Source organism: Marmota monax, unplaced genomic scaffold (assembly GCF_021218885.2).
Source record: "Marmota monax isolate L192 unplaced genomic scaffold, Marmota_monax_Labrador192_F-V1.1 WCK01_AAM20220418_F8-fsc00018, whole genome shotgun sequence".
Lineage (NCBI taxonomy): Eukaryota > Metazoa > Chordata > Mammalia > Rodentia > Sciuridae > Marmota > Marmota monax.
The window spans coordinates 1,920,209-1,939,810 of record NW_026692201.1 but is presented as its reverse complement, the minus strand read 5'-3'; the positions used below and the strand labels follow the sequence as shown (position 1 = coordinate 1,939,810).

General features: G+C 34.7%; 2 protein-coding genes across 4 annotated transcripts in view; one reads left to right on the top strand and one right to left on the bottom strand.

The window, feature by feature from the left end:
• Positions 1–11,620, bottom strand: part of Gfm2 (GTP dependent ribosome recycling factor mitochondrial 2) — a 60,679-nt gene extending 49,059 nt beyond the window's left edge. For 2 of the 3 annotated variants that reach the window (XM_046427005.2, XM_058574098.1), the window contains exons 1-5: positions 11,424–11,620; positions 6,817–6,898; positions 4,881–4,965; positions 1,155–1,212; positions 190–287 (exon numbers count right to left, since the gene is read on the bottom strand). In XM_046427005.2, the coding sequence (XP_046282961.1) occupies positions 190–287; positions 1,155–1,212; positions 4,881–4,965; positions 6,817–6,879 (304 nt within the window). In that variant the 5' untranslated portion in view covers positions 6,880–6,898; positions 11,424–11,620. Of the gene's footprint in view, positions 1–54; positions 288–1,154; positions 1,213–4,880; positions 4,966–6,816; positions 6,899–11,423 lie in introns of those variants that run through there. The other variant, XM_046427013.2, reaches the window with a different exon arrangement.
• Positions 11,621–11,694: 74 nt separating this feature from the next.
• On the top strand, positions 11,695–19,571 carry Nsa2 (NSA2 ribosome biogenesis factor). The gene is made up of 6 exons (XM_046427059.2): positions 11,695–11,842; positions 13,470–13,657; positions 13,751–13,901; positions 15,204–15,383; positions 17,923–18,115; positions 18,899–19,571. Exons 1-6 carry the CDS (start codon positions 11,840–11,842, stop codon positions 18,964–18,966), a joined length of 783 nt encoding a protein of 260 aa, XP_046283015.1. The 5' UTR covers positions 11,695–11,839; the 3' UTR covers positions 18,967–19,571.
• Positions 19,572–19,602: the final 31 nt, after the last annotated feature.

Below are 19,602 nucleotides of genomic sequence, written 5' to 3'. Positions count from 1 at the left end.
AGTCTGAATGTTTAACTGAATCTAAAAAGACCCTTTAGTGGGTATTGCAACTACCTTATCTTCATGTTGTGGTTTAGGCATCAGTGACTCCATACCATACTCAAGTTCTCTATGTTGACTTCTTAATCAAAATATTTTCCATTGATGCTTTGGCTAATGGGGATGGGGAGAGGAGGAATCCATTCTAACCTCCCAGTGATCTTGTATATCCAGAATAGTACAATATTCTTTCTGTTGTGGTAGTTTTGCCTGCATCAATATGAGCCATAATTCCAATATTACGGATTCTGTTTAAAAAGAATAATAAAAAAGGCATTATGAAGTGTACATTAATAAAACTGTAAAATCAAAATATCTATGCTATGCAAAATTCAAAGTTGGTTGGTTCTTTTTTTTTTCTTGGTACTGGGATTGAACCCAGAGGAATTTTACAACAGAGCTATACCTCTGGCACTTTCTAATTTTTTAGTTTGTGAGAAGGTATAAGTTGCAGAGGCTGGCCTCATACTTGTGATTCTCCCTGCCTCGGCCCTCCTGAGTTGCTAAGATTACAATGCATCATCAAGCCTAGCAAAGTGGGTTATTATTTATATAATTACATATAATTACAGAAAAACTAGAAAAATGGAAAACAGATTTAGTGTATATTCTACAACATTATTTGGTAAAACAGCTAAATAACAAAAGGGCCAGCTATAACCTTGAGAATACCTTATGCTCATTTCTATGAAAAGTGTACTGTTGTTACACAAAAAATTTTAAATTGAGAAAAAAAAAATCACTTTTTTTGGGGTGGGTGGGTAACTAGGGATTTAACCCAGGTTTGCTTAAACACTGAGCCATATCCCCATTCCTTTTTTATTTATTATTTATTTTAATACAGAGTCTCATTAAGTTGCTCAGAGCCTTGCTAAGTTGCTGGGGCTAGCTTTGAACTTGAAATCCTCCTACCCTCAGTTTCTCGAGCTGCTTGGATTATAGACATGCACCACCACACCTGGCAAGAAAATAATTTATAAGATATATATCAACTACTTATAGCTAGCTAGGGTAGAAAGTCACAGAAATTATAGTGTGTATGAATAATGCCCATCAAAGAAAACTTGTAACTTTTCTCAAGAGCTTATAGAAAAAAAAGCAATTATAGTACTTACTTAGCTATAGGAGGATTAATGACTGAATGAAGAGATTTGATATCATTTCCTATTAAGCCTAATGAAAAGAAGATTAAAATTGAATTGTTAAAAATCAAATTTTCTTTGAATTTACAAATAAAAATTTTTAAATAAAGTAAATACTGTGACTGTAAATAAAGTAAAATTCAAGCCAAATAAAATTCAATTAACTAAAATTTACATTCCTACAACTGGTAAAGAAAAAGCTATGGTAATTTATAATTGTACAAGGTAAAAGGTTTTTGTTGTTTTTTTTTTAAGGTAAAAGTTTTTAAACATCAGTTTCTAGATCATATTCTTAAAAAAATACAGATTTACTCTTTGTCACCTACTAAACCTCTATTTATAGAATTGTAAAACTGGAATTAGTGTTCATAATGGTAACAGTAAGGGACTAGTAGATCCTGAATCAAAAAAAATTTTAAATGCCCAATCCTAGATGCATTTCCTAAGGCTTGAAAAGGCCAGAGTGATTCTCATGTGAGGTGATAATTAATGTTTGTACAATGAGGAACCTTACTTACTTCAATAATCTTAGGAACCATAACTTTTTTTTTACCCATATGATTTACTTTTTTTTTAGTCATACATGACAGCAGAATGTATTTTGACATATAATACATACATGGAATGTACATACATCAATCATATTGTCAATTCTATTCTGCTGCCTTCCTATCCTCCCTATTCCCCCCTCCTCTCCCATCCTTTCTCTCTATCCAATCTAATGTGACACACTTTTTTTTTCTTTTTCTCATTACAACATCATATATGTATTCTGTATAACAATGAGGTTCTCCTTCCATCTTCCGTGCAACTCCCCTTCTCCCTCTTTTTCCTTCCCACCTCTCTTCCCTATTTAGTGGTAGTCTTCTTCTCATGTTCTTCCTCCCTATCCCATTTTGAGTCACCCCCTTTATATCAGAGAAGACATTTGGCATTTGTTTTTTAGGGATTGGCTAACTTCACTTAGCATAATCTGCTCAAATGCTATCCATTTGCCTGCAAATGCCATTATCTTGTTATTTTTTAGTGCTGAGTAATATTCCATTGTGTATAAATGCCACATTTTTTAATCCATTCATCTATTGAAGGGCATCTAGGTTGGTTCCACATTCTAGCTATTGTGAATTGTGCTGCTATAAACATTGACGTGGCTGTGTCCCTGTAGTATACTCTTCTTAGGTCTTTTGCGTATAGTCTGAGAAGGGGAATAGCTGGGTCAAATAGTGGTTCCATTCCCAGCTTTCCAAGGAATCTCCATACTGCTTTCCAAATTGGCTGCACCAATTTGCAGTCCCACCAGCAATGTATGAGTGTACCTTTTTCCCCTGCATCCTCGCCAGCACTTATTGTTGTTTGACTTCATAATGGCTGCCATTCTTATTGGAGTGAGATGGTATCTTAGAGTAGCTTTTATTTGCATTTCTCTGATTGCTAGAGATGGTGAGCATTTTTTCATGTATTTGTTGATTGATTGTATATCCTCTTCTAAGAAGTTTCTGTTCAAGTCCTTGGCCCATTTGTTGATTGGGTTATTTGCTTTTTTGTTGTTTAACTTTTTGAGTTTTTTGTATACTCCTGAGATTAGAGCTCTATCTTATGTTTGAGGGGTAAAAATTTGTTCCCAGGATATAGGCTCCCTATTCACCTCACGTATTATTTCTCTTGCTGAGAAAAAACTTTTTAGTTTGAATTCGTCCCATTTGTTGATTCTTGGTTTTAACTCTTGTGCTGTAGGTGTCTTATTAAGAAATTTGGGGCCTGCCCCCACGTGATGAAGATTAGGGCCAACTTTATCTTCTATTAGATGCAGAGTCTCTGGTCTGATTCCTAGCTCCTTGATCCATTTTGAGTTGACTTTTGTGCATGGTGAGAGAGAGGGATTCAATTTCATTTTGTTGCATATGGATTTCCAGTTCTCCCAGCACCATTTGTTGAAGATGCTATCCTTTCTCCATTGCATGGTTTTAGCACCTTTGTCTAATATAAGGTAGTTGTAATTTTGTGGATTTGTCTCTGTGTCCTCTATTTTGTACCATTGGTCTACCAGCCTGTTTTGGTGCCAGTACCATGCTGTTTTTGTTACTATTGCTCTATAGTATAGTTTAAAATCTGGAATCGCAATACCACCAATTTCACTCTTCCTGCTTATAATTACTTTAGCTATTCTGGGTCTCTTGTTTTTCCAGATGAATTTCATGATTGCTTTTTCTATTTCTGCAAGGAATGTCATTGGGATTTTGATGGGAATTGCATTGAATCTATAAAGTGCTTTTGGTAATATGGCCATCTTAATAATATTAATTCTACCAATCCATGAGCAAGGTAAATCCTTCCATCTTCTAAGGTCTTCTTCTATTTCTTTCTTCAGGGTTCTGTAGTTTTCATTGTATAGCTCTTTCACCTCTTTTGTTAAGTTGATTCCAAGGTACTTTATTTTTTTTGAGGATACTGTGAATGGAGTAGTTGTCCTCATTTCTATTTCAGAGAATTTGTCACTGATATACAGGAATGCCTTTGATTTATTGGTAGTGATTTTATATCCTGCCACTTTGCTGAATTCATTTACTAGTTCTAGAAGTTTCTTGGTTGAATTTTTTGGATCTGCTAGGTATAGGATCATGTCATCGGCAAATAGTGCTAATTTAAGTTCTTCTTTTCCTGTATTTATGCCTTTAATTTCTTTCGTCTAATTGCTCTGGCTAGTGTTTCAAAGAACTATGTTGAATAGAAGTGGTGAGAGAGGGCATCCTGATCTTGAGGAATCATACCTTTAAAGATGGCTTAGGAGATATCACTGAACAGAAGCTGTAGTAATCTAATACTTCTAAAAAGCCAAGTAGCATTTTACATATAAAAACAAAGTACATAATGACCAATTTCATACTTATGATAGCTTAGTAAGTAATATTAAAGCAACAACACAGTCAAATGTGTAAATTTAATCTGTATCTTCCTGCTATTTAAACCATTTCTTCCAAATTTCTATAAGAATTTATATTATTTTTCAAATCTCATCGCAGTCTGAAGATCAAAAGAAAATCTATTCTGCTAAATCTTTTATACACACAAATAATGTAGCCATTACACTTACATGTCCTTGTAAGTCAACAACAAATCAGTATTTTTACTCTATTCTCACCTAACAAAGAGGTAATGAGAACAGCAACACTATACTAGTGATATGGAGTCTACCTTGTTTGCTTATTTCAAACATAGGAAGGACATTAGGAGTTAATTACCTCCTCAGCTTTCCAGCTTCTAATAGCCATATGTCTAAGCTATTCTAGATAAATATTTAATAAGAACTACTTCTAAGAACCTACAAGCCTCTTCTGACAGAAAACATCTTTGCATAAAAACCAGAAATGAACTAGAAAATAAATATTTTGTGGCAAAGGCACTCTACAGTAGGCTCACATGCTAAACTTATCTGCTAGCTATTAAAGCCACCAACCCTCCCTTTGCTCAGCTCATCATCACATCCAGCAGTTGAGGAGCACAACTTTGCTGGTAACCCTTCCTCTCATCTATCAGAATACTCCTATTCCTCATAATCTCAGGAAAATAGCCGAAAAGTAAATAATAATTGGAGACCCCTAAAAAGGGAGATTTTTACAAACAAAAGAAAGTGAAAGATAATCAGAAACAGAACAGAGAAAGCAAGCAGCTGAGGTAAAATGAGAATTCTAACATTTGTACCTGGTAAGGAACTGTAATTTCTTCCAAAAAGTACATGCAGTTCTGATTTTTTTAAACTTGCTCTTCTTTTACAGCAGCACATATTCTAGTAAGAAGAAAAAGAAACTTGATATTAATTTTATTTTAGCATTACAAATTATTATTACAGTGGTTTAACCTTGTAACTATGCTTTGTCAGAAAATATTTTGCATCACCTTATAGTGCCAATTTATTAATTCCAATTATTTTAAAAAGTAATGACCCAAACTTATACTACAAAAAAGAATAAGGAATAAATTAAAACTGATTTACTCTTTTTAGCTGACCTTAAAACAATGGTTCTCCTAGACCTACATCATTGGCATGAAGTAGGAACTTATCTGGAATGCAAACTCTCAGGCTCTTTCAGACAAGAAAATCTAACTCTTGTGTACAGGATACAGCAATCTGGTTTCAACAAGCACTCTGGGTAATTCTGATAGCTACAGTTTGAAAACCAGGATACTTATGTTTACATAAGGGAGTTAAAAAGACTTTAAAAGGTTATCTATCTTCCCCTGGATAAATATTGGTTCTCTTCTACAGCTGCTAGGAGTTTGTGGAGAGTCATGAACTTCAAAACCATTTGCTGTTTTTAGGATTTAAAATAGCAATTACACATGAGAATCACCTAGAAAACACTGGGTACAGAAAGGAAAGGAGAGTTGGGGTAACTGGGCAGTAGCATGTTTTCAAGTTTCCCCAGGGCAGCACTGCAACGGAAAATCCCTGAGTTGGAACAGATCTACATAAGACCAAGAAAGCATTTGTTTCCCTTCTCTTCTTGGAATGTTCTCAAGTCAACATGGATATTCTCCACCCTAATGCACCCCTAGACTACTAGAGACAGACTTAACAGCTGCCAATATATTTGGAACTATTAGAATGTGTAATGATTTGGGGCTTTTTTTTTTTTTTTGTACCAGGGATTGAACTCAGGGGCACTCAATCACTGAGCCAAGCTTGTCTAGCATGCTTGAGGCCCCAGGTCCAAATCCCAGTATCACAAAATCAGCCCTATTTTGTATTTTATTTAGAGACAGGATCTCACTGAGTTGCTTAGCACCTCACAGTTGCTGAGGCTGGCTTTGAACTTGAGATCATCCTGCCTCAGTCTGGGAACACAGGTGTGCATCACCAAGTCCAGCACATAATCTGCTTTTTATGCTACTGTGGAATGAATACCTGTGCCTTCTATATTATTTATTGAGTTTCCGGTAATAATACACTTTTATCCTAAGAAAATATTTCAGAGCACAAACTCAATACTATTTAAATTTCTACTGCATAATAACTGGGATAAGAAGATTCAGCAACTACATGTCTCAAGATACATAATCTGAAAGTATAGTCAATAAAAATACTGAAGAAAACTGTGCATCTCCTTGAGCCACTTACTGACATCAAAAGTGTACAAATATGGATTTATTTTCAAAATGCTGCACAGATGATTTTAAAGTAGCAAAAATTAATTTATAGTCTAATGATAAGGAAGCTTCTTCTATGTTAAAGGTTCTCCTATACTTCCTGTTTAGTCACTGCTGGAAGAGAAATAAGTCAGACAAATTTCAGTCTCTTATCTAGTTTAATAAAGAGTATAGTTTCATTTGAGGATTAACATTTCTAAAGTATATTAAAGATCCGTCAGTTTACAAAATAATTTATAGTATTTTGAAGGGAATTCAGAAGTTAAATCAGAGCTTAAAGACTAAGACTGGGGCGGGGGTTGTGGCTCAGCTGTAGAGCACTCACCTAGCATGTGCGAGGTGCTGGGTTCGATCCTCAGCACCACATAAAAAATAAATAAATAAATAAAACAAAGGTATAAAAAATTTTAAAAAAACTAATGAGATATACTGGGCCTTTAGGAGTAAAATAACTGAGATTGTCACATTTAATTTTATAAGAAAAGCTTACATTAATGTGCAAACTGGATATTTTCTGATGATTCACTGCAAATATCCTCAAGTAGGCCAACATCTTGATCCTCTGTTATTCTCTGAAAAAAATATACAAAATCATAAAACTAAATTTATATATTACAAGTCTGTAAGACATATAAGTCTTATATAAGGTAAAAATGTATTACTCTTAGAAAACAGGAATGATTTTAGGTATCAAAAACTCAATGTATCATTCAAAAATTAAAATTCTGACTAAATATGAGAAGATTCTTTTTTTTAATTTTTATTTATTTACTTATTTGTTCTGATTTGTTATACATGACAGCAGAATACATTTCAGTTCATAGTACACAAATGGAGAACAATTTTTCATTTCCCTGATTGTACACAAAGTAGAGTCACACCATTGTTGTCTTCATACATGTACTTCGGTAATGATGTCCATCTCATTCCACCACCTTTCCTACTCCCATGACCCCTCCCTCTCCTTTGCCCTAGCCAGAGTTCCTCCATTCCTCCCAAAGTTCCTCCATTCCTCCCACCCTCATTATAGAAAAATAAGATTTCTTTAAACATTTATTTTTTAGAAGTGGTTGGGCACAATACCTTTATTTTATTTATCCCAGCCCTTCATTTATTTATTTTTATGTGGTGCTAAGGATTGAACACAGGGCCTCACACGTGCTAGATGAGCGCTCTACCGCTGAGCCACAACTCCAGCCAGAGAAATAAGATTCTTAAACTTAAAATGATCTTTATTTTTTCACACACTTTAATTCTTAAGGAAAGATATGGAGATATTATTGAAATCCATTTATTGAAATTGCAAAAACACCATACCAACCAAAGTACATTTTTATGTAAATATACAGAATGAAGTATAAAAATAATTTGTACCCACCCCTGCCTAGGAGAAACTGGCAATTATTTTGCTTTCCAAAGACTAGGAGGCACTACTGGAATCTAGTGGGTAGAGGCCTATTATTCCAGTAGATAGATGCTGCTAAATATCCTACAATCAGCAGGGCAGTCTCCTTTGACTTAAGAATTATATGCTCCAAAAATGTCAATTGTGTCAAAGCTGAGAAACCTTGCAAATCAATGATTCCCAAACTATTCACTGGGTACAGTGGCACACTCCTGTAATCCCAGCTATGAGAGGCTGAGGTAGTAGGATCACAAGCTCAAGACCAGCCTTGGTAACTCAGCAAGACCCTATCAAAAATTCAACATTAAAAAGGGCTGGACTAATTAGAACAAATTATATACGTTTTTCCTTTTTTCAAAAAGGGCTGGGATGTAGCTCAGTGGTAGAGAGCTTGTCTAGCATGCTTGAGGCCCCAGGTCCAAATCCCAGTATCACAAAATCCTGCAATTTAGGAACCCCTAAGATTCCTAAGACTTTTCAAAGGTCAAAACTATTTTCATTATAATGCCAAAAGACTGGTCTTTCAGGGAGCTGGGGCTATAGCTCAGTGACAGAGCACTTGCCTAGCATGTGGGAGGCACTGGGTTCGATCCTCAGCACCACATAAAATAAATAAATAAAATAAAAGTAAAAAAAGAAAAAGATTGGTCTTTTCACAGTGTTGACATTTGCACTGGTTATGAAATGGGTAAAACAGGGACACCTTGGTATGAATCTAGGCACTGGCAGCAAAATATACTACTAGTCATTATATTCTTCACCATGAAACAATCGGCTTTTTAAAAAAGTAGCAATAGTGCACTCGCCTGGCATGCGCAGGGTTCTGGGTTTGATCCTCAGCACCGCATAAAAATAAAATAAAGATGTTGTATCCACTGAAAACTAAAAAAAATAAATATTAAAAATTCTATCTCTCTCTTTAAAAAAATAAATAAATAAAAATAAAAGTTTCAATTAAGAATATCCTTAATGAGGCAGTAAAAATTCTTAATTTTATTATATCTCAACCCTTGAAAACACACTCAAGGGTACCTATTTGATAGGGAAATCAAATAGGATGCATAAAATGCAGTTGCAAGCTGCATTTGCTAATTTTTTTTCATTGAACACCATTTATTCAAAAACATATGTTATTCAAACTTGGATATTTTGTAGACTTTTTCTTTAAAATGATAATTCACTTCAAAGAAAGCAATTAATAGTATTCACTGCCAGTGATCAAGTTCAAGCTTTCAAATGATATCAGAACCTTGAAAAACTGGCATCTGTCACTGTAGGCTTGACAGCCTAACTTAAAAGATATTCATGAAGAAATCAATGGTGATACTAATGAATTGATTTTTTTGATATGACTTAATGATATGTGTATTTGGAAGGTTTCATAACTCAGTAAATAGAGATTTCCCAATCAATACATTGTTTCCAAAATCATGCTTGAATAAAAGATCTATTCTAAAATACAACAGACACAAATACAAAAGAGCACAAAAGATTCACTAATATAATTTGATTCTATATTGTAACTAATCTTTATGAAACTATCATTTGTCAAAGTCTGAAATAGTATCAAAGATGTCCACAATTTTTTGCAAAGGCCATTAAAATACTCATCTTTTCCAACCATACATCAATATCATTATATGCTTTTGATCACCACAATTTCAAGACTGGGTATCTACTATATACTTTTGGTAGACTTAACAAAATAGTGATGAAATCCAATTTGATTACTGACACATATACAGGAAATACTGTTTTTTAAAAATATTTTTAGTTATAGACAGGCAAATACCTTTATTTCATTCATTCATTCATTCATTCATTCATTTTGAACTCAGGGCACTTGACCACTGAGCCACATCCCAGCCCTTCATTTATGTATTTTTATGTGGTGCTCAAAATCGAACCCAGTGCTTCACAAGAGCTAGGGAAGCGCTCTACCACTGAGCTCCAACCCCAGCCCCAGGAAATAGTTTTTTAAGAGAACATTTTGCTAGCATTGATTTGTTTGGCCCATTTTTATCCCACAATAATAGATGAAAGTAAGAACAAATGATAAACAACATAGCCATATCTTTGCCTTCCCTATTTTATACAAATCAAGGAGTGCTAATTGCTCAACCTTTTAAAACTTCACTTACTTTCTCCTCCTGATTCAGAAAGAAAAAGGTAATTAATGATTTAGGAAATTATAAATGAAAACATATATTAATTTAAACCAACTGATTAAATTTTCCACAATCTAATAAAAGAACTATAACAACAGAAAACAATAAGGATAAATTTCAAATGTTAGAGGAAAAAAATCTATAAAAACTTATCCCATCTGGTTTCAATTTTGTCAAGAATATATAGGTAAAACTAATCCATTATGTTAGAAGTCAGGATAGTGTTTACTCTTGGGAGTGCTAATAACCAGAAAGAAGGAAGAGGTAGGCTCTGGGACACAAGTTAAAGTAATTTCTTGATCTGGGTGCCGCCTACACTAATATGTTCGGGTTTTAAAAACCCACTGAAATGTTCATATACAGTATATGCATTTTTCCACATTGTTACACTACAAAAGTCTTACCAAAAAAAAAAAAAAAGATTGAAACTAGATTTAGAATCAGAGATATTGCTGGAGTCCCAAGTCTTCTGAAATCTTGGATAAATCACTTAAAATCTCTGCACTTCAGTATTTCACAAAGCACACCACAGGATTTGGCCTAAGAATTCTTATTCAATAAGAACTGTCTATCTTTGCCTTCTAGGTGTTGGGGTTAAAGCAATGAACAAAAGCAAATAAGCTGTGTCTTCATACTGCCCCTACTGTACTCAAGGGATGCAGATAAACAAGAGAATAAATAAAATACACAGTATTTTCTATGGTGATAGGTGGAATTAAGCAAGATAAGGGAACTGGGGCACAACTGTAAGGTCAAGAAAGTTCTTACTAAAATGATGACATTTAAGCAAAGACCTAAAGTAGGTAAGGAAGGCAATGGGAAGGGGAGCATATTCAAAGTAGAGGATTAAATAATTTATTGCACGTGAAAATACACTTAAGCTACTTAGTATTAGGTCTGTTTTAAAGTAAGATTCCATTAAGAAGATGGAGCCTTACATCCAAAGCACTGTTTTAATGAAATGAATACTCTCCTTTGATACAGTTATTTTTCCTCCAATAAATGAAAAAGGTTTCAAACTATAGGGTAATTAAGAGAACTTCGGTGCAAAATAAAAAGGTAAAACTAACAACGTTCTTAAATGTACTTTCTTGTGAATTATTTCCCTGGTGTTACTGAAGGGGCACTGCAAAGCCAGTCCACCCAGGTCTTCCTCCAATGCACCAAAAGGTCTCAGAAAATTCTGGAATTAGTCCTGAAATTCCAGAAAACTAATAGTCTATTTCTTTTCTGGCAGTTGATAAACTCCAATAATTTTACTTTCCCATACAATAAACTTTCATTCTTCTATCTTCTATATCCTTAATTGTACATACATTATAATGATAGGAGGAAACATCAGTCATCCTCGCTGAAGAATAGAGGAAAAAATGTCCATAAATGAGGAGAAATCTAGGAGCAGTGGGCAAGAAGCCCTGCCGTCCATCTCTGTGGCTGGCTCCGTCAGAAGCAGCCTGGAAGGTCAGCAGTGCCCAGCGCCGGGCAGGGTCACAGACACACGTAGTCTCTCGGGGCGGTACCCACCTTGCACTCAGTCGTGCACTAGAGGCCAGCTTCTTTTCGAAAGGTTGTAAGGAGCAAGAGGCACCGACTACTTTGAAGTCTGCAATGGCCCCACGTTTCAACCAACTCAGCGTCCACCCTCTTACCAACCAGAGAACCTAGATTCCTATCTTACGGACTCCTCAGGCAGCTTCTCTTCGGCACTTCCGGCGGTGCATCAACCAAATACCTCCTACCAGCAAGTTCCGCCCTTCTTGTTTAAAGTGAAGAGAGGCTCGGAACGGTTACGCCACGCGTACTCTTCACTCGGCAGTTTTGAAGGGTAGCTCTTTCCGGTTCCGCACTGCGCGGAGTAGGCTTTTGGGTCTTGGGTACCCGAAGATTGAGAGCTTCTACTCACCCCGGAGACTGCACCCGGCAGCTCTGCGGCTATCATCATGGTAAGAAGTTGTCTCTGGCGCTCGCGGCATAAGGCATTTGAGTAAGTGGAGCCTCGGAGCCCACGGTAATGGAGCGGGGAGGGAGAAGTGGCAGGCGGAGACGTAATGCTGCTTTAAGGGAAGAGGGGTAGCCTCGGCGGAGTAAGCTCCAGGGAAAGAAACTTTACCTTTGAGAAATAGTGAAGTATTGGCCAGAATACGAGTCTTGGAGAGAAATAGATTTCATTCTGTTAAATTCCTGGTTTCAACACATGTGTGGTCACCAGTGCCAGAGCCCATTAGGAATGTGGTTGAGCCTTGTGTTAAAACTCCACGGTAGGTATTAATCGCGCCATCCCATTTTGTTGCTGAGGAAACCGATGGGTCCTTGTCAAAGGCTAGATGGCGAATGAACTACGGAGCTGGGTTTAACTGCCAAATCATTTCTCTTTCGACTGCATCTCTGTTTAAAATGAAATTCCTCATCCTTCCCTGTTTATGCAAAGTTTATGTGATAGCAGTTGAAAACAATACTTTGTTAACTTAAATTTGTTCTCTGAGCTGGAATTGGCTTTGCATCATTATTTTTTCAGTCTTAAAATCCAGATGGACTCTGGCTATGTGTTTAAAACAACTGTTGTTTAAAATGCAAAATTGAGCCCATATATAACTCCCAAGCAACTTTGGTAAACAGTCTAGCAGTCGACAGATGTCACACAAGACCAGCATATAACTGTTTATTAAACTATTCCTGATTAGCAAAAATTGTGAACAATTCGAACATCCATCATCTGGTCATTGAATAAACAAATGGTGTTTCATTCATACAATGGAATAGTATTTAGCAATAAAAGAGTTTGAAAAACTGATACAAGGTGAATGAATCCCAAAATTCTTATTCTGATTGAAAGAGGCCAGATTCAGGAATTTCCCCTTTATGTATATGTAGAAAATACCAATCAAAAATAAATAAATAAAGGTGTGAAAGGAAGATCAGTAAAGAGAAAGTGGGGAGAGAGGAAAAGAGGGTGAAGGGGGACTGAAATCAAATTCCTTGTATCCATTAGCACTCTGTTCCAGGAAAGGCAAAACGCTAGAAATAGATATCAGATTGGGGGTTAGGAAAGGGGATTGATTTCAAAGTAATACAAAGGGAACTTTTGAGGGTGATGAAAAAAATTCGTTATCTTTATTACAGTGATTACAGAACTGAATAATTGCTCAAAACCTGGAACTGTACACCTACACCTAAAAAGGGCAAGTTTATGGTGTTAATGGACCAAATTTTTAAAATAAAAAGTACAAAATAATGGTAATGTTATTGAATTCACAGATTACCTATGTCAGAGAAAAACCAATAGAAAATCATGTTGTCAGCTCATCTTTTTAGTGGTCCAGTGTGTTTTGGACAGTTCCCTTCAGTGAACAGTAATTGTCACTGAGATTATTACAGATGTAAATTCTACTTCTTATCATCTAAGATAAATTTATTTAACTTACATCATGTAGATAAACTTAATAATACCAGAGTCACTTACACAAGAACATTTGGATGATATGACATCATGTGTACTTTATGTACTGTAAAATAATTTTGGAGTAATCTTGTCATTACTTTAAAAAATTAACTTTTCTTGCATACTTATAGCCACAAAATGAATACATTGAATTACACCGTAAACGTTATGGATACCGTTTGGATTACCATGAGAAAAAGAGAAAGAAGGAAAGTCGAGAGGCTCATGAACGTTCAAAGAAGGCAAAAAAAATGATTGGCCTGAAGGCTAAGCTCTACCATAAACAGCGCCATGCTGAGAAAATACAAATGAAAAAGACGTAAGTGAACCCATTTATTTCTTATTACAAGTTAATATTCTTTGGATAATAGTCATTAAACAGATAATTTTGAATATATTTCTTTCTTGATAGTATTAAGATGCATGAAAAGAGAAACACCAAACAAAAGAATGATGAAAAGACTCCACAGGGAGCAGTGCCTGCCTATCTCCTGGACAGAGAAGGACAGACTAGAGCAAAAGTACTTTCCAACATGATTAAACAAAAGCGAAAAGAAAAGGCGGTAAGCAATAAATATTTAAGTCTCTATTTCTTTTTTGTTCAGGAGAATTACTTAAATTTGAAGTTCTTAGTTTATTTTTTCAGTTTAATTTGAAACATGAAGGGAAAGTATGATTACCATTATTTAGATATTAAAAGTCTTTAAAAATTTTGTAAATTTCATTTTATATTTAAAAATTGATTTATCACCGGCTTTTAGATATTAATGATTTTTTAAAATGTATTACAATGTCATATCTTTCGTGTTAAAAAATTAAGCAAATAATGAGTAAATCTAAAATTCAATATTTAATGACTTCCTGTACTTGAAAGCTCCTAATGCTATGCTCCTGTAGAGTAAACACAACTACTTTTGGTTTTATTGCTCTGCAGTGCCAGCACAGGTTCAAATGGAAAATAATTACAAATTCCCTAAATAATTTGATTTCAATAAAAATTCAGATTACTTTTGCCATAGAAACATAAAATTCTGTGAAAGGGGGCATAGATATTTTTAAATGTGAAATGTGTTGACAGAAACCCAAGAATATGCAGTATCTGTATTAGAAGAGTTTGTAGTCTCCAGACTTGATTTTTTAATTCTTACTGCCTTATTTTTTTTTTTTTTTTGGATTTATAAATATCCAAAACTAGAATGGCATGACTTTAACAGTGAAAGAAACTTTAGTGGTTATCTGCTTAAAGTTTTTCATTTTATAGATAAAGAAACTGGATTCCAAAAGATGATAAATCATTCTTCATGGTCACTTAACTATAAAATGGTAGAGCTGCTCCTAGAACCTGTCCATGTCTCAGAAATAAGTCCAAAATTCTTTACGCTGCCTTATACTGCTACAGTGTGTGTTATATAATTTTTTATATATTTAGTGTGTGCATGTTAATGTATATGTATGTTTATACACATGCACATAAATTTGTATTCTAAGGAGATATAAAACATCTAGTGAAGGACTTTTATCTCACTAGAATTGTACAATCTAAATATCCATTTGCAGTAGAAATGTAAAGATACATTAAGTGGAAACAGTCTTCCAGTTTTACAAACTACTAGTAATGCATATAGGCTCTATAGAAGTCACTACTTTATTACAGATGGTATTTTTTACCCATAACAGGGCATTAAGATTTTTAGCTTAAACAAACCAATTATTTAACATACCCATGAATACAGACTTAAAAAACAACTGAACCATAGACGAATGGTTAAGGAAAAAAGTGAATCTACAGCTCTGAACAACTAAAAACATATTTAAGCTATAATCTTTTACTTACAATACAAATTTTAACTCCGGTATATCATTAGGGAAAATGGGAAGTCCCCCTTCCCAAGGTTCGTGCCCAGGGAGAAACAGAAGTATTAAAAGTGATTCGAACAGGAAAGAGAAAAAAGAAGGCCTGGAAGAGGATGGTTACTAAAGTCTGCTTTGTTGGAGATGGCTTTACAAGAAAACCACCTAAATATGAAAGATTCATTAGGCCAATGGTAAGTCCTTTGCAAGGGTGTAGTCATTAGTCCTTGTTAAACTGGATAAAGTATATTACAACTTCCTGAAATTCCTAAAATTTGTTTGAAAAACAGGTTAAAAGATGTTTTTATGCTATTTTTGTTACTCTGAGAGTGGTTACTTAGCACTTTTTCCACTATAATCAACAATCTTGTCTTTAACTTCATAAATGGAGATTTCAAGTGAAAAAGAATTTTCATAATAGATATCTTTATTGAATTCCTTGAAACATGATATATTAGAACTTTCTCTATCCACACAGTTACACTCTACTCATTCAATAAGTGATTATTATATGTCTGACACTGCTAGGCCTCAAACACATCTTTAAGATCAGTTAGAAAATTTGAGGACAGTTTTGAGTCACTTCTGGTTTAGTAAGGGAAATATAATAATGCTTTTGAAAGCATTCAGTATGTAATCATTATAAAAAGAGAAGAGGAGTAGGTAGGGGTGAGGCTCAGTAGTAGAGCACTTGGTAGCATGTTCCCCAGCACTGCAAAAAGAGATCAAAAAAAAAAAAATACATTGTGCTTGGCATCCCCAGCACCACGAAGTAAAATTTAATTTAATTTTTATTAGCTAATATTTCTTACTTCTTTTTTTTCCTCCCTCTTCAGGGAAATATGCCCAAGTTACCAATAATCCTGAAAGTGATGGATGCCTAAATGCGGTCTTACTGGTTTTACAACAGTTTTACACTCCTTAAAATTATTATAAGACTACAAATCAATCAAGACTACAAACTACGACTACCATTAGTAGTAGTTTCTGAATACTACCATATAATATAGCTATAAAAGTAGCTTTATTATGATGTCAGTGATGTTAATATGCCCCCAAACTAATCATCATCTGCCCACCCCTGCTTCAGGAAAAATATAATTGAATATATTTTTGTAAAATGCCTTGAAAACCAGCCTGCTTAAAACAAGGAATCAGAAAGCTAGTATTAATTCTTGCTCAGGGTGATTGTTTAATGGATTAAATAAAATACTGGCAGTCTGTTTATGTAAATTAAGTCTTACTGGGTTTTTTTTGTTTATTTTGTTTTGTGGTGCTGGGAATTAAACCCAAGGCCTTGTGCATGCAAGGCAAGCATTCTACCAACTGAGCTATATCCCCAGCCCTAAACTAAGTCTTAATGGAACACAGTCACGCCTGTTTGTGTATACATTGCATACCCACCCTACCCTTGAAGAGTTGCAAGAGACTATATGACTTGAAAAGCCTAAAATGTTTACTGTTACTTTATTCATCTACTTTTGGATTATATCATCAACTACCCTTGTTTTCAATTTCATATTAAAAATTTTCTGAATGTTTTGGTAACATGAGTTCAGTAGGGAGACACTGTACTAGTCAGGCTGTTCTTATAAGTATATTTAAAGAATCTATTACTAAGAACCTGATTTAATATCATCCCTTCCCACCATATAGGTAAAAATAAAGACTACAAAGTATGGTGACATAAGTACTACACTCCAAAAGATCCTATCTAGATGGCTGGGTGGTTCCATATTTGTAACAAAGCCTCTCTGGGTGCTCTCCACTCTTGTAACTGTTATCATTGAAGAAAACTGACAGTCCACCCCTTTTTGTATCATGCATGGTAGCTAAAGTATATGGAGACTTACAATTGGGACATTTACATTTGATTGATTTCATTTATCTCCCTTTCCATCATTTGATCAGGTTTCTTTTTTTTGTACTGGGATTGAACTCAGGGGCACTCGACCCCTGAACCACATCCCCAGCCCTTTTAGTATTTTATTTAGAGACAGAGTCTCACTGAGTTGCTTAGTGCCTTGCTTTTGCTGAGGCTAGCTTTGAACTTGGGATCCTCCTGTCTCAGCCTCCTGAGCCACTGGGATTACAGGCCTCCTCCACCACGCCCAGCTCATTTAATCAGGAAAGGAGTCATTAAGATTGCTGACCCTTGTTTCATCATTTAACAGAAAGAAAGGAGGGGCATATGGTAAGGTTATCATGTATCATCAGCTCTAGCATTGTGCTTGGCATGTACCAAATTTTCAATAAGTGCAGATGACTAGACAAAGTCAAAATAGGAGTATTTTTCTAGGTAACTGTTACATAGTAAAAACTTTGCAGGAGTATATATGTAGGATTTTTCTTCACATTTATCCTGTTAATTTTTTAGTCATTAGAAATAATAGTATTTTATTTGAAAGGTTGAAAGATTTGACATTTATTGAACCAATGATTAATTTATTTATTTTAATTAGTTATATATGACAGCAGAATGCATTTTGATTCATTGTACACAATTGCAGCAAAACTTTTTCTATGATTGTACATGATGTAGCATCACACCATATGTGCAGTCATACATGTACCTAGGGTAATGATGTCCATCTCATTCCACCATCTTTCCTGCCCCCATGCACCCTTCTTCCCCTTTGCTTGAACCAATGATTCTTTGATGGTGCAAAAGATAAGTAAAAAGGACTACTACTCATTAACATTTTGGACTCATAGCTTATGTTTGCTTACTAGGGCTTACGTTTCAAGAAGGCCCATGTAACACATCCTGAACTGAAAGCCACGTTTTGCCTACCAATACTTGGTGTGAAAAAGAATCCGTCATCCCCACTGTATACAACTTTGGGTGTTATTACCAAAGGTACAGTCATTGAGGTGAATGTCAGCGAGTTGGGCCTTGTAACACAAGGAGGCAAAGTGATTTGGGGTAAGTCAATTTTTTAATATGGAGCTATTGGTGTTCTACAGTCCTAATAGAAATACATTTCAAGTTGATAGTACACAGCACACATTTTTAATGTGGAAGAGCTATGTGAGCTAAAACTTTATGTAAATCTTTAGGAACACTACTTTATAGAGCAAGTTATGCTGCACTTTTTAAAATTGAGCTTATTGGTTTCATTTAAATAAGGGGTAATTTGTCATGCAGCAATTTTAAACTCTTTTTAGTGCTTAAAGTACCTTTAAACTGTGATGTTCTTCAAAAGGGAAGAATATACCTGAAATTCTTGTAATTGGTTCATAATTCATGTTGGCAACTAATCTCAACATGGTGCATTTTTAAGGAAGAGTCAGAAAAGTAGAGGCGTATTAATGCAATGAACTAATAGAATAGAGCCAATTACTATTTATAAATAAATAAATAGATGGATGATAGATGGATGGATGAATGAATGAAATATCCATTGACAACTAAAAAAATATTTTGTAAGAAAATTATATTCAGAACACAGCTTGGTCTTGAATGACTTAAAAATCTTATTCTGTTCATATTTAATAAAAGTGGTTATTAGACATATTTTAGGAATATTATAATTAAGAGTTTAATTTTATATTTTTTTAAATTTGGGGGCTAGGATATAACTCAGTGTTAGAGCAATTGCCCAGCATATACAAGGCCCTGGGTTTGATCCCCAGCACCACGAAGTGAAATTATATTTAATTTTTATTAGCTAACATTTCTCACATCTTTTTTTTTTCTCCCCATCAGGGAAATATGCCCAGGTTACCAATAATCCTGAAAATGACGGATGCATAAATGCGGTCTTACTTGTTTGACAACAGTTTTACACTCCTTGGAATTATTATAAGACTACAAATCAATCAGGAAAACCACCATTACTGCACAGTGATGGTTCTGAATACTACCAAACAGCCTTACGTATCTGCAGTCATTAAGAACTATATATTAAACTGTTTAAAAAAAAAAAAAAACATTAAAATGAGGGAGTTTGCAGGTTGTTCTTTATTTGGGGGTTTATGTTAAGGGTTTACATGTTTTTAAGATTCAACAATTGAAAAAGCAAACCCATAAATACCAGTATCTGCATTAAAGAGTGGATATTCAGCAATGCAGATCTGTCATTTCGGAAAAAACCACCAGTATAACTGAAAAAATATCTAAGAGAAAAACAGGCTATACAATGTAGAAAAAATTCAGACCTCTTAGATAAATCTTTTCAGTGATCTTGTTCAGTAAGTAAATTAACATACTTTTTTATGTTAGCATTTTCTATATTCTGTATATATGCTTGTGCTTTCAGAATGGTACTAAAAATTTTGGATAATTCCACTTAGTTTTCATTAATGCCCCAAAGAGAAAATTATTTGCAATTAATTGGTTAATGTAAATAAAAAGGTCATGTTTTAGGGTTCTAATTCAATTCCGTGGTTTGAATTACATGGTCATGACTC

What these genes read in the sequence shown, in the direction of transcription:
- Nsa2 (XM_046427059.2), top strand. An exon ending in AAAATACAAATGAAAAAGAC is followed by an intron (nt 13,658 to 13,750) that starts GTAAGTGAACCC and finishes CTTTCTTGATAG; the next exon opens with TATTAAGATGCATGAAAAGA. An exon ending in AAAAGCGAAAAGAAAAGGCG is followed by an intron (nt 13,902 to 15,203) that starts GTAAGCAATAAA and finishes GTATATCATTAG; the next exon opens with GGAAAATGGGAAGTCCCCCT.